Genomic DNA, 15,764 nt, shown 5'->3' on the forward strand with positions numbered 1-15,764 from the left:
CACCACCCTGTACCTTACGTTTCAATCAATTCAATTGAAAAGATTCATTGACCTATACAATCCTTTTCATTTCCTAGTAATTTTTGTTTATAAACAAAGCTACACTTTTGAATATATTGTTGACTGATTATTTATCATGAAGGCTCATATTTCGAAAAAGTCAAATATATTCGCTTCCCTATGAATAATTACAATTTGTGAAACGGAAATAGTAAACTTAATAAATTAATCTCACCTCGAGAAATAGTCGAATTACAAACACCAGACTTGTTCAAAGTTCTTCCACACTGTAATTCCGGGAATTGGAATACTTTTTTGCCGACACAGTATATTCATCGCACTAGATTCAATAATAAATGAATTTGCTGACGACGAATTAGACAAGCACATGCTTACATGGCATCGCAATATGCCAATCATTTTGTATTGAGATTTGTATTCATATGTGGAATGATTTAGTGTTTCGTGAAATGGTTTCCCCGAAAATAACTTGTTTCAGAAGTGATGGTGATACAACTCCTAGTCCTCAGCCGTTTGAGGAGCCGCAGGATTTAGTGACCATCGATTTGAATCTTTCCAAGAAAGGTGAGTTATTGACATAATGGAATCAATGTTGAAAATATGTTAAAATCTGTTTCCACATTAATCAGCCGTCGTGTGACACGAAAGATTAACGAGGTCTAACATTTTACCGTGTGATTTCAAGCACTGGTGATGAGAAGTATCCAAATTACCGATGTTTCTGAACTTCTATGTTGTTGAATTCACTCATCTATGCCTCAAGTAAACGGGTTGCAATGAATATACAGGCCGTTTTTTTATCTGATACCACTACTGCTATCTTGGAAACAGTAGGCTCTACAAGGAAGGTTAAATGTAACAAAAGCTGCCTTTTCAGGAATGCAACATAATGGTATTCCCTGATCGATGAAATCACCAACCGTTTCCGAAAAAAACTGAAAATGTCTGATTTTAGTTTTTTGCTCTACTGCCTACATTTTCAATAATATCAGAAAAATTACAGAACTTTTCGCTCCATTTCATGTTTTTCATAATCTGGTTCAACTCATTTTCCAATGCGACGTTTCGTTCATTGCAATCTATCATCAACATATTTTTTTCAAACACAGACTTGTATATTTTTTTATACATTTTGGTAGTCATTGTTATTGAAAATTCATTGATATATCACAACATCATCAATGTTACTCAAATCGAAACACATTCTCCTGTCGGTTATTGTCGTTCATTGAGATCCTAAATATTTATAATCACTGAAATCCATTTCTTTATATCAATACAAATCCATTCATAATTTCCAAATGTCTTTCGAAAATTTGTAGCTACTTGAATATTTCTGTTCAGAAAATGAGTATCAAAAAGCATTAACTGGTAAAAATACTATATCAAAAAAGTCATAGAAGATATTCAGGAGAAACATGATGATTGATAATTTCAATATGAATGTCAAGTTGATTGTCAAACACTGAATAAAAAAGTTATTCAATTTAGTGTGTGATTTTAAGGGAAAAACATTAATTTTCCCAATGGCTAAAAAGTGAATATGCTTTTTGTTTATTCGAGATGTTACCATGCTACCAAATCTTTGGCAATGTATCAGGACTTGTATCCTGAACAACGACATCCTAATCATAGATATTTTCAACGTATCGAAAATAGTTAAAAAAACATTCACAATAATGAAAAAGTGACAATCATTCGACATAGGTTTGTAGAAAATGAAAAAATTGAAATCAAGGAAGTATAAGTGATGGAGATTGCTCATAATTCGACCATATCCACTACGTCTATACGGAAAATTTTAAAGAAGAATTAATCCAAGTCAGAAAGTCTATCAATTGCGATTGACGCACTTCAACAAGAGAAAAGTTTTTTGTAGATGGCTCATTAGGAAATTTCACCAAAATAATGAAATTTGCAAAGAAAATTGTGGTATGACGAAAATAGATTTACCAATAACGGATGGTTCAACAGGAATAGGTATACGCTAATACTGGCGACAAAAAAATTATTATTCACATAGAGTTACTAGTTTCCAAGAGAGATATGGTGTTAACGTATGGCTTGGTGTTCTTGATAAAAAATTATTGGCCCCCACTTTTTTTAAACAAGTTTGACCGGAGAATTATACTTGGACTTCTTATCAGGGACTCTGAGTTTCTGGAAGATTCGCCACATAGCCTAAGAAAATATGAGTATTTCCAACACGACGGAACTCCACCACATCGCAGTAGAATATGCAGAGATTTCCTTAATAAAAGTAGACCAGGAAGATGTATAGAAATTAATGCTCCTATTGAATGGCCACCACGTTCACCGGACCTTTCTCTAGATTTTTCGTTCTGGGGCTTCATAAAAGAAAGTATCCGGAAAAATGTTTTAAAATTATTGAGGACATTAATGGAATTAATAAAAATATTTTTGTCTAATTACCACAAGTTAATTTTATTTATACGACTATTTTCGGGTTTAATTCCATTGTCAAGTATGAAACTAAAATGTGAAATTTAAAAACTTGGTTATTTTTTTAGGGTTAAGTGGAAGAACAGTTCAGTCGTTGAATTTTATTCAGGAACTGAACTGAACTTCGACCTTTATTTTCAAAAATTTTCTGTTGGTGAATTTCCTCAATCTTGTTTTTTTATATATTTTTTGAAAAAATAAAGACCATTATTAATATTATTATTATTATTTTTTTATTATTTTTTTTTCACCGTAGTGTGCGCTAGTCAGGCCCTATCCCCGAAATCCCGATACATTCGGGAAGGCGCTAGCGTGCCCTCCCGAATGTATCGAGGCTTTTATTATTATTATTATTATTAAACCTAAGGTTTTCCGCGATACTTCTCGCTCGCCTCACTAGTGACTTCTTAGCAGCCAGTAGCATTCGTATCCTATCAAGGCAGTGCTGTTTGGTGGTCAGCAGCACGCCTTGGCTTAAAGTGTGATGGATACGTAGTAGATTGGCGGCTATTCGCCGCACTGCGTGCGTGAAATGCCTGTTGGCCGCCCTGTAATCCATCACACATTGGATATAAGACGCGTATTGTCTCGCCAACGTGATCTTAGCCTCCATCTTGTGTACACGCCATTCAATCTTCCGAACCGCAAGGCCGGGATTTCGTACTTCCGATTCGGAAAGCGATTGGACGACGTTATACACGGCGGTTTTGATTTGCCAGATGTCAGCCTCTTCTGTTAGAAGACTATGAACCTCCGCATCCAAACGAGCCAGTTCTTGTGGCTTCAGGGGCTTAATCCTGTGGAGCGCCCTGCGTGTTCTGATTGTCGTCTCCATTGGTGGTATGGTGCGAGTCTCCTCTCCAGCCGTGCCAACGGGTGGTAGAACTGTCACTTCTACTACTTCGTTAGCAGGTTGGGAAGGAGCTAAATAGCCCTGCCGCCGAAGATAAGATACATAATCCTTAAGGTTTTGGGCGGAAAATTTCGCCATGTACCCTCTTCGCATTAGGCTATCTCTCAGCTCATGCGTCCACTCAAAGCGTCCATTTTCATTGCCAAGGTTGTCATTAGTAGGCAAATCATCGTTATGGGCCCCACCACCTTGCCTCTGACCCCTCCGAGCGGGTCGATTGTGGGTGCCCCTTTCTTGATCACTGGGAACCAAGTGTTGGGTCCACCGGGTGGTTAGCCCTGTGGACCCACGGCCGGCAACGGAGGGAGAATAGAGTTCTCCTTCCCGGGTGCACCTGGGCTGCCGGTCCGGTTTTGCACCAGTTGCTCGGATAAGTGGTGTCGCAACTCACCAAAGGCCATGGATGTTAGTGGCCATCCCTACTTATTATTATTATTATATCAGGAGTTTTTAGGTAAGGTAGGACAGGTAGTTAAACGAACCAGGGTGCCAATTCAACACTGAAGAAGGGGTTGTTGAACTTATAAATTCAAAAGTGGATATCTACATAAATCAAGTTGCTTGTTTAAGGGTATATATTTCTGGTTTTTAATTGATTCGATAATTTCCATGGCTTCCAACAAATTCATTTTTTCCCTTCATTACATATGTGTAGGATGATCTGTAAATACTGCAGAGCATTCGCCACACTCTATAAAAAAAATCGGATATATATAGAATAGAGTGTGGCGAATGCTCTGCAGTATATACAGGTCAAACCAATAGAACTTTTGACGTACGGCTCCGTGAACACGTCTGTTTGGACAAAAAATCTATAATGTATGAACATTTTCAAGAAACAAACGCCAAAATAAGTAAAGATAACCTGAAAATCCTACAGATATGTATTAAAGGGAAAAAATGAATATGTTGGAACCCATGAAAATCAACAAATCAATTAATAATACAATGCAATACTGTACTCCATAATGATTCTTAATATATTTTCAAGGCACGTCTTCCGACGGCAAACATAAACAATACATATAAAAGAAAATGATCTTTTTCATAACATTTTAATTGTTGCGATCCTACTCCTACGTGGACATCCGGTCCACTCCGCCCTCCAACCGGCGTGAATGGAAGCAGGCGTTATATATTCATTCCACTTTAGCACTCCCACGTGGACATCCGGTCCACTCCGGCCTACAACCGGCGTGAATGAGAGCACTACTATTTTGACTTAAAAAGTTATTATTAAAACTATTATTAATTCAATGTTAATGCTGGAACGTTATATAACGGCGGACATTCACAACACGAACTGAATTCCGTCTCCAACAATGGTGTCCACGTACCTTTTTTGTGAACGGTCGCTATCAGCAAGTCCGTTTTCCACCACATCGGAAACGGAACTGAACCCCATTGTTGAATTTTAAAGTTGGTACCCTGGTTCGTTTAACCACCTGTTTTTCCATCTCCTGATATAAACGTGTTATCAAATTTCACATTTTCGTTTCAGACTTGATAATGGGGTTGGTTAAACACGAAATTGGTCGTATAAATAAAATTAACTAGTAGTAATTAGACAAAAGTGTTTTTATTCATTTCATTGAAATGATCATGAATTACTACAAAATAAACAAGTCATCAATCACACATATTAAATATTGAAGAGTTGAAAGATTCAATAAGGAGAGCATGCACTCCACAGATGTTAGAGAACTGCCACAAGCACACTATTTGCTTTTCATCAGTTTGGACTTCCATTGCCTAATATGATATAAATTGATTTGAAATACCTGACAGAATCTGTAAAAAAATTTAAAAAGAGATTAGCTGAAAAATAACAATTATATTAAGCAAAAAAATGAAATTACAATGAAATAAAATACAAGCAACAACCAAAAAAACAAAAAGAAAATTGAACTGTTAACACGAGATGAAAATTGAAAATTACGAAAAAGAAATGAAAATTAAAAATTAAAAAGATTCCAAACCAAGTTAATTCACGACGTTTCGATTGTTAGTGTCCACAATCGTCTTCGGGTGATAACACCCGAATAGAAAATGGCCTCTTCTTCTATTCTATTATATTTCTTCTATTATTCTTCTATTATTCTTTCTCCTATTCTATTATATTTCTAATTCCATAAAATGTTTCAACAAAAACACATCCATTTTTTCAAGCGATATATTCCACAATGAACATGAAAATATAACCTTTTTAAAAATTCCCGTTTATATAGAAGCGCAGGAAGGCTTCAAGTTCATTTTGGTTCCTGATAAAATTTCAATTTTGAACTCAAAATCTCGGCTTTCGAAATCGGAATTTTTCAAAAACAAAAACTTAAAATATCTGACCCTTTCACCCTTCCGTAACTTCATAATGAGGATAGAATTACTTTTGAAATTTATTTTCATCGCGATATTCGTCTCTAATTATCAATCAAACAATATTTTCCGAACCCATAATCTATAATGACTTGTTATATTTTCAGAGGCGAGTTTTACCAAGGAGAAGACAAAATGCAAGAACAGAGTGTACAAGATATTACTTTACATGTTCCTCGTGAATATAATAGTTCTTGTCATTTTTGGAATCCTGGAGTACATTAATGAAGGTAGGAGAAATCTCATTTCTTTCTCTAGTTTATATTACCAACTTGTTGTTATTCTACTTCAACATTGAAATAAAACTACTCACAGACATTTGGCTTCCAACTCAAATAAAACTATATCTCTTGAAAATCTACACAAAATAGAACTCTGACAATGACAACTCAATCAAATAATAATCCTTAAACATTGCTGTTTTGCAATGAAATTTATTTAACATGGATTCTTATAATTTGTCGGTCAATTCCATCACAAATCGTCATCAAAAATATGTCAGATTAATGATAAATCACCAAAGAAAGCTGAAAACCTCAACGTAACTTTGTCTGCATTACTTTCCGCAGAATAAATACGCCACTGAAATGAGTAGATCACAGAGTGAGGTTTATTGTTCCCGAAGTTTTTTTCATTTACATGTATTTAATGTTGTATCAACCTCGGGGGTTATTAGCGATAATTTTAATTTATCTATTTTACATTAAATTTTCATATACGGTGCAGCAACTGTATCCGTCTTAGAAAGACAATTAGTTTTTTATAGTTGTAATTTTGTCCTAACGCTGCTTCAATTTGAGAGGGATTGAAGGAGATGTTGAAGTAAGATACGCACTCAAATAAAATATGTTTGACACAGTCCCAAACTATGACATAAATAGTGATTTCCGCTGAGAATGTCTTCATGAGTGAGGCGAGTGTGCTCTAGTCGAAGACATGACAGGATAACTTGCAATTTCCTTGTTTTTGGAAGTGATTTCCAGGTTAGACCAATGGTTTGATTGTTGATAACTTAGAAGTGGGGCCATTCCATTGCTGTTGCTATACGTTGGTTCCTCGCAGCACAATTATTCAAAAGATTCTGGCTAGAGAGCCGACTGCTGAAATTGGCTCGCTTCAACGACCCAATAGAACATTCACGACCTCTAGTGCTTTTGATAGGAAACCACTTTCCTGGAAATCTCACTCTTGATAACAACAGACCTCCCATCTTCGAGATCGCTAAACGCCCAAAAAAGAACGATTGGGAGGTCGTCAGGAAGGTTATCACAGCACCGGCAGTTGAATGGGCTATCGAGTAGTTTCAGTCCCTCAAATCCCCTGGAGAGGATAGTATATCCTTCTTCAAAACGGACTGGGAATAATTTTACCTATTATCATAAAATTGTGTAGAGCTAGTCTACCGGGGTCTATATACCACCCAGTTGGTTTGCAGCAAGGGTGGTATACACACACTCTAAATCGGTAGGACCAATCAGTCTTACAACAGGCAAATCGACAGATTTAGCATTAGACTACCTTGTAGAGAAAATTTACTAATTCCTCAACAACAAGGATATTGCGGTTACTGTATTTTTCAGTATTGAAGGTGCATTTTATAATGCACTACCTGAATCTATAGGATCATCTCTGACTAGAAAAGGTATAGAACCGACCATAACTGGCTGGATATATGCCATGATGGTAAACAGAACTGCAACTATGACTCTTCAAGACGAGGCCATTAGGGTCAAGGTCACCAGAAGCTGCCGTCAAGGTGGGGTGCTATCTCCCCTTCTGTGATCGCTCCTGATGGATAGTCTGCTTGATGCCCTCGACAGAAGAAAAGTAGATCTGCAAGCTTATACAGATGACCTCGTCATCTGGTCCGCGTCGGGAAGGGTAGCTAGTAATATCCTCCAAAGCACGATGGACGTTGTTCACAGGTACATGAGGAAGCAGATGTTTATCAACCCCAGAAAAACTGTGATAATTCCCTTCACCAGGAGGAGAAACTTGTACGATTTAACGCCACTTTCTCTCTACGGTGAGTTTCGACTTCTGAGAGATGTCGTTCGTAGGGGTGCTACAGCTGGTTAACGGAAAAACAGATTTCAAACAGATTGTCAAACAGAATTCCATTTGGAACGGAGTTGAAATATCTTGGCAATGTCTTTGATAAAAACTCACCTGGAACGCTCACTTGGAAAAAGTTCTACACAAAGTCAGACTGTCCCTATGGACATGTTTAAGGATGTGTGGGCTTAGGTCCCAAACAAATCCATTGGATTTATGTGATGATTGTCAGGCCGATGATCACTTATGGTGACTTTACAGAAAACGGATCAGAAAAAGCTCTCTGGCTTACAAAGACAAGCTTGTCTGGACATCAGTGATGTCATCAGTGCCACATCGTCAGCGGCCATGAAGAGCCTTCTAGATCTACCTCCTCTCTACATTTTTCTGGAGAGAGAGGCTAGATGGACTGCATATAGACTTCTGCACATTGCCAATTGCATAAATCAATTAATGGCAGAGTGCAACAGAATGTTGGTTGACACTGGAAGTCACAGCATTCTCGAAATGTCCTCTGACTTCATGCCTTCAACTGTCAATTTCGAACTACCTTATAAAGTACTGTTCCCGAGTAGAGAGGACTGGATACTCCGAGAAAAGGAAATATCAGGAGCAAATAGTTGTTTATGAATCAAAGAGCTATTTGTATGAAAGTGTATAATTATAAAATTATTGCAAAGCGCTCACCTGAAAGTTAGTGATCTAATTGATAAGAAAGTTTTGTGAAAATTGAAAGTTGCAAAAATTTTTTAAAGGTTATGAAATTTGGAAATCGTTTATGATTACTTACTTGTCAGGCAACAGGAAGTATCAAAATGAGTACATGACACATTTGTAATACTTGACTTATGGAAAACAAAAAAGGCTGTGGTTCAGTCAAAGTATTATATGAAAGGAGGGCAACTTAAGACGGGATGTGTCAAGTGTCATGTTGAAAATAATGGTACCAACTTGAGGAGTGATCCATTATGGATTTAAAATAATTAATTGAGGAGAAGCCAATATAGAATAAAGTATATTAGTAATGAATTTGATTAATTAATATTTTATGAAGGAGAAAAATCTATGTTTGAGTTTACTTGAGTATTTAAACAATGATCATTATTGGAAAATTCTTTGGAAATCTCCAGCTCTTTAAACAAGGCCAGTCTGAGGAAATTTTTATTATTTATTTTATGTGATATTTTGGAATTTCTGTTGAGACTGAAGTTATGATTGTGAAATTTAATGTGATGGCCGAAAGCAGATTTTTCATGTTTTTTTAAATGTTCAATAATACGAGTAAAAAGAGATCTACAGGTTCTAAAAATGTGAGATGCAGAACAATCAGAGCAGTCAAGCTTATAGACTCCACTTCTGTGTAATTTGTTAATTTTATCTTTGGAATTTACTAAAAAATTGCTTGAGTTATTTTGAGATTTAAAAGAAATGTTTGTGCCAGGTATGGTATTTTCTTTTGTTTGAAAGTGGTTGTCAATGTTTCGTGGTGTATTTCATCAGTTCGGACTTCCATTGTCTAATATAATATAAATTGATTTGATAACCCTGAAAGAAAAATCAAAAAGACTAACCGAAAATAACAATTTTATCAAACATTCGGGTGATCACCCGAAGACCATTGTTAATACCAACAATCGAAACGTTGTTTCATAACTTGGTTTGAAATCTTTTGATTTTTTTTTGTCAATATTTTTAATTTTTTCTTTTTTTCTTTTATTAATATTTCAATTTTTATTTGTTTGGTTGTTGTATGTTATTTCTTTGTAATTTCAGTTTTTTGTTTAATAAAATTGTTATTTTCGGTTAATCTTTTTGATTTTTTTTCAGGGTTATCAAATAAATTTATATTATATTAGACAATGAAGTCCGAACTGATGAAATGGTATTTTCTATAAATTTGGAAATAACAGTACACATATTTTGATCAATTTGAGGTAAAAAAAAATATTTCACAGGTTGTTAGTTCCCAGATGGATTAAAAACACATTCAGGTTCTGGTGCAGGTGTTTTCAGCCGCAGACTCAGGATAGAGATATCAACCTGCCTAGGAACCTATGTGACTGTATTTCAAGCGGAAATTTACGCTATTATATTGTGTTCGGAGAGATTGGAAGAATCCAACCTTATACACAAGTCGATAAAAATATTCTCGGACAGTCAAGCGGCGTTGGTAGCTCTTGGCTCCTACTGAACAACATCTAAATTGGTAGCACATTGCCAAAAATGACTCTCCTCGATAGGAAGACTTAACAGATTGCCTCTGGTCTGGATTCCTGACCGTACTGGTCTGGAAGGCACTGAGACTACTGACTCTCTTGCAAAGGAGGGTGCTGCAATCAGCTTCATCGGACCAGAACCTGTCATTGGTATCGCTTTAGACTTTGCTGAAAAAAAATTAAACACCTGGATGGCAAGAAGTTTTATGGACTTCTTGCAGAATCTTCCAGAACTGACCCACTCCAAGGCGTTTATTCAACCTTCTAAGCTTGATACCAAAGAGTTGTTCGACTACAGTAGGGATGAACTACGATGTATAACAGGCCTTTTCACAGGTCGCTGTCATCTGAATCATCATATACAAATATTTGTAATACCGTGTGTGACGCCTCTGTTTGTGAAATGATGAAAGAGCAGAGCACATACTTTGTGCCTGCCCCGCTGGGGACCGAATCAGATTTTCAGAGTTTGGCAGAGCCATACTTTTACCGTCTGACATGAAAGGCCACTCAACATACAAACTAATCGGCTTCGTTTAGAAGCTTGGTTTATTTGGTCGAGTGTGAATAGGTACGAGCCACAACCCAAAACGTTGCGGGTTGCGGTGATGGGTCAATTTTGTCCCACTCACTTTTGAGGTAACCTAGCTTAACTGGTCGGCCATTTCGTTGCCGGCTTTACCAGCATGTGATGGAACCCACATAAAGTGGATATATTTACGTTTCTTGATGAGTGAGTAGATCGTATGTTGGATATGAAGTGAGATAAGGTGCTTTGGGTTTAGTTTCTTCATTGCCTCGAGTGTACTGAATGAGTCGGTTGTAACCAAGACTTTTGAATGCTCGCTTTCCTCTGCATTAGCAAGTGCTCTCCATAGGGCATAAAATTTTTCTGGGAACACAGTGCTTTCTAATAGTAGTTCAATTGGAGTTGGAATTGGTGAATGCTGCTCCTACTCCTTCTGATCTGGATGCGTGGATCGTATGTTGGATATGAAGTGAGATTGGGTGCTTTGAGTTTAGCTTCTTTATTGCCTCGAGTGTACTCAATAAGTCGGTTGTAACCAAGACTTTTGAATGCTCGCTTTTCTCTGCATTTCCAAGTGCTCTCCATAATAGTAGCTCTTCATAATAGTAGCTCTCTATAATAGTAGCTCTTCCTAATAGTAGTTCAATTGGAGTTAGGATTGGTGAATGCTACCCCTACTCCTTCTGACCTGGATGCGTCGATATATATTGCGATACAGTCTTCGTATTGCTGCAAGAGTTGTTGAATTAGCGTTGATTAGCCTGTGGTTGGTGTTATTTTTATCCAATTGTACGAGCTTCAGAGCATTTGCGTATTGGAAATAAACAAAAAGACTGAGACTCTTTGAAACTATCATCGATCTTGATGTCGAAGCCTACACCATTGAAGATATCTGGCGCAGCAGCAGATGGAATGCTCGATTCTAGAAGTTCCTTTCTATCATGACCTGCCAAAACAAATTTTGTTCTTTCTATAAAATTACGTTTTTTTTTTTTCAGAAACATACCTCTTCAAAACGAAACCTCCAACCCCACATACAGCAGTCAAAACTGAAAACATTGCGAATGAACTAATAATCGATGACTCGAAGGATCCTCTGGAGTACCTGGTACTGAAATGTTTAGAAACAGATACCGTCGAAAATTGTTGCAGTTTTTTTTCAAATGCCGAAACCAATGATGATTTTCTGGAATTATGCAAAGACGAACAAGAGTCATCGCCAAATAATTTTATAGACATAAGGAGGAGGAGAGGAATTGAAACCAAAATTTCAAGAAGACAAGTGAATCATATCAATGGTGACGTAATACAAGAAGTATATCCGGACTACTATTATGACTATTACTACAACAATGGTCATTATAAATCTGAAAATGAGGTTACAAATTATGGAGAAACATATTATGACCACCAACAAGAAAATAGTCGATTTTCAGAAAACCAGGGAGATTATAAATTTTCGAAGGAAAACTTTCATACTCCTGCTGAAACACAGTTTCTACCACCTCATTACATAAATACATATGAATCTATGATTCCTGATATACAAGAAAATATTCAAGCATATGATAATCCTTCTGCTCTAATAAATATCAATTCTGATAATACTAACAAATATGAAACAAATTTTTCTGTACATTACAGACAAATTCCGGAATTCATTGCAGCAGCAGAAAAATCAACTACCAATCCAAACTTAGCAGACCAATACACACAAACGACAACAGAAAATGCTCCTCTTAGAGTAACATTGAGATTGGAATATCCTTTTGATGATAACATTTCAGATTTCGAAGCAACAACAGCAACGACAGAGATTATTCATGAAGAAGTTACAACTGAAATATTTTCAATTTCATCTGAGGCCTTCACTCAGTCCACTAGAAGCAATACCGAAGAAACTGAAACAATTTTTGATGGAAATATAGACGTTGCAACCTACCAAATATCAACAATTTCATCAGCCTACAATGATGGGCAATCAATTGAAGAAAAAAGTGAAAGTGATGAAACCATTACCCATCTAGAACCAATGTCATTAGATTCATACGATGCTCACATAACAAACTTGACAAGAATAGCATCTGAAACCGTTAACTCAAAACCACCTGAAACTTTCGAAGGAAGTATTGCGAACTATAATGGAAATAGTGAATTGACTTCAGAAAGAAGCAACGAGAACTACCTCAATTTTTCAACTGACGGCGTGTCAATAACTACCAAAAGTTCACTTCTAGATTCCACCTCGACTCGCTATGAACAAGACAACATAGCTTCTGATTTCAAAAAGACACAACATACACAAGGCAGGCAGAGATTTACTGCAGAAGAAAATGACACCCCAAACAAAGTTAAAAGTGTGCAACAATCATCACCACCGGAACTTTCGAACAACCAACAAACCCTTTACAACCCCTGTTATTACCCATACGCCAACCCGAACCCATACTCTCAACTATATAGAGTACCTGACATTTCCCAACTAATGCGAATAGTTCCAGCCGATACTCCAAAATCTCCCCAATTCGTCTTAAATCCTCCCATGTATCCCTACACGCAACCTTCTTTGGTGCCACCTGTACAGTTCTCGACGAGCCAATGGCCGGCACAAGTCCAGCAGGCACAATACATGCCAAACTTCTGGCCGCAGCAAGCTCAGCAAGGACAGAGCGGTCAAATGAAAGTTAGCGGTCCAGGAGGGCAGTATTATGTATGTAATCCTATATCACCGGTTACGAATGGTGTTGTTTCTATGTCTGGAGTAGAAATCAGAAGGCAGGCTTCAAATCTTCAGGATATGCTGCAGAATGTAACGATTAATGCAGTAGCAGAAGAACTGTCAAGGTTAGTTGAGAAAAAATAGTCAGGAAGTGAATCATAGAATATTCACTGCATGAAAGTTTTTTTTGTGTGAATGTGTGAATAATGAAAACTTATACGACACGTGTTTGATTCAAGAGATTTGAAATAATATTTCAGTCACTACGACATATATTTTTCAATTCTTTGAAATTAACAATCATTCACCTCATATGAGAATGTATACAGAACCATTTGGATTTTCGCATATATAGTGGAATATGTGAAGTTGCTTTTCCGGGCAAGGAAAATCTTGCAAATAACTATAGGCCAGTAGCTTTGCTATCAGTGATATCAAAAGATCATGGAGAAAGTCGTAAACTTCTTGAGCGATCAATAATATGGCTTTCGGAAATAAAGATCAACAGGCGATCTTTTATCGTATGTCACCCATATTTGGAATCACGCAATCGAGAAACATGGACAGTCAAGAGCTGTTTCGCTTGTGGCATGAGGATTTGCTAGCCAACTTCGATGCTATGGCTTGTCGGATCGTTTATGAGTATGGCTCATCAGTTTCCTGAAAGAACGTTTCCTGCAAGTGGCCATCGATGGATATGTCTCGAATACATTTTCCATAACTGTTTGTGTTCCCCAGGGATCCATATTGTCGCCAACCCATCTTTTCATTGTATATCAACGACTTACTCTCTTGACAATATGTCTTGGGACAATCAAGTCGCTGGAATCACAAAGGCTGCTTCTCAGAAGCAGCCTGAGCTTTATAACGCTCAGATCAGACCTTCTTTGGAGTATTGTTCTTATGTAAACATACCCTGAAACTGTTGGAAAAGAGCCAAGAACATCACTTGCAACCTTGATAGTCTGGAACACACCTCAGGAATTTGTGATGCTTTATAAAGCTCAGATCAGACCTTCTTTGGAGTATAGTTGTCATGTATGGAGCTCCGGCCCCAAACATGCCCTGAAGTTGCCGGTTTCCATTCAGAAGAGAGCCATCCGCCTGATTAGAGACGCGAACATCACGTGCAACCTTTATTGCCTGGAACATTGAAGAAGAGTTGGAGATTTGTCTCTCTTCTATAGATACTTTTACGGAAAGTGTTCAAGTGACTTGGCACATTCGATTCCACCAAGAGCGGTAAATATCAGAAATACTCGACGGATTGTGGCTGCTCATTGTTTTGAAGTTCAACTCAGTACTCCTCGAACTTCACTTTAAAAACTCTTTCATTTGGAGAACTGCGTTTATGTGGAATGAACTTCCTGAGAACGTTTTTCCAATCTCCAGCGAATCAAATCCAATGCGAATCGCTACTTCCGCATAGGCGCCGCTCTTAGAGCGGTGCTTATGCGGAATAATATGCGGAGTAATATTAACAGGTTCTTGCCGTTTTTTAATATAAAAAGTAAGATTTTCAAAAAAAGCTCGGACACGTCGATTTCTAATTAAAGGGACACCTTTCAGACTAATCAGATTTTTTTTAGTACGCACCCCCTCGGAGGGGTGCGTCCGACGACCCTTATTTAGATAGGGAAAGTAGGTCGAGTTGCACCTTGTTTCAAAGGTCTTTCGGATACCTTTATAACTCTGCTAAAAGGAAATTTTTGTAACTATTAGTTTTCGAGATAATTTGAAGATTTAAAGGTATTTTTATTGAGTCAACTCTTTTTAAAATAAATCAAATCGTTTTTAAGGTACAATTTACGTTTAGAACTTTCAGAAAAAAAATATATTTTTGCTTTTTATGACAACCTGCTAATACGTGTCCATTTGATTTCGTAAAAAAGTAAGAATTATTTGTTTATTACGAGGAGATTTTTTTCGGGGGATGGGGTTGGTTTTGGAAAAAGTTTAAAAAACTGTAATTGTTTTTAAAGCACACACAAAAAAAGTAACACCTAATGAGGGTAACTCACATAGGAAATTTAGAGTAAATGTTCAAAATGTGCGCCATTTTGCTCCATGCAACAATAAAGATTTTGTTCGAATTTTGCTCTTACATTATTCAACATCTCAGGAGTTATAGCTCGGTATTCATCAATAATTCTACGACGTAATTCATCCAAATTGGCTGGCTGTGTAGCATAAACTTTAGACTTCAAATATCCCACAAAAAGTAGTGCAGTGGTGTTAAATCTGGTAATCGTGCTGGCCATTCAATTGGGCCTCTACCAATCCATTGTCCTTCAAAATGATTATTCAAAAGATTTCGAACCTGCTGGTTATAATGGGGTGGTGCACCGTCTTCTTGAAAATGGATAAATTCATCTTGACATCTTGAATCCTGTTCAATTATTTCAACTATACGAGCTTCAAGAAGTTGTATATAAGAATCGCCGGTTAAATTTCCATCAATGAAAAATGGACCTA

The 15,764-nt window shown here is 37.0% G+C and overlaps 1 protein-coding gene across 1 annotated transcript in view; it reads left to right on the forward strand.

Moving 5' to 3' along the window:
* Positions 1-375: 375 nt before the first annotated feature.
* LOC111512102 (serine protease ndl) overlaps positions 376-15,764 on the forward strand; it is a 138,973-nt gene continuing 123,584 nt past the window's right edge. Inside the window, exons 1-3 of the mRNA XM_023168198.2 lie at positions 376-585; positions 5,878-6,000; positions 11,569-13,414. Coding sequence (XP_023023966.2) covers positions 444-585; positions 5,878-6,000; positions 11,569-13,414 — 2,111 coding nt within the window. The 5' untranslated portion in view covers positions 376-443. The remainder of the gene's footprint in view (positions 586-5,877; positions 6,001-11,568; positions 13,415-15,764) is intronic.

Source organism: Leptinotarsa decemlineata, unplaced genomic scaffold, assembly GCF_025532065.1.
Source record: "Leptinotarsa decemlineata unplaced genomic scaffold, Ldec_3_MD MMD2_tig00000026_RagTag_RagTag, whole genome shotgun sequence".
Classification (NCBI taxonomy): domain Eukaryota; kingdom Metazoa; phylum Arthropoda; class Insecta; order Coleoptera; family Chrysomelidae; genus Leptinotarsa; species Leptinotarsa decemlineata.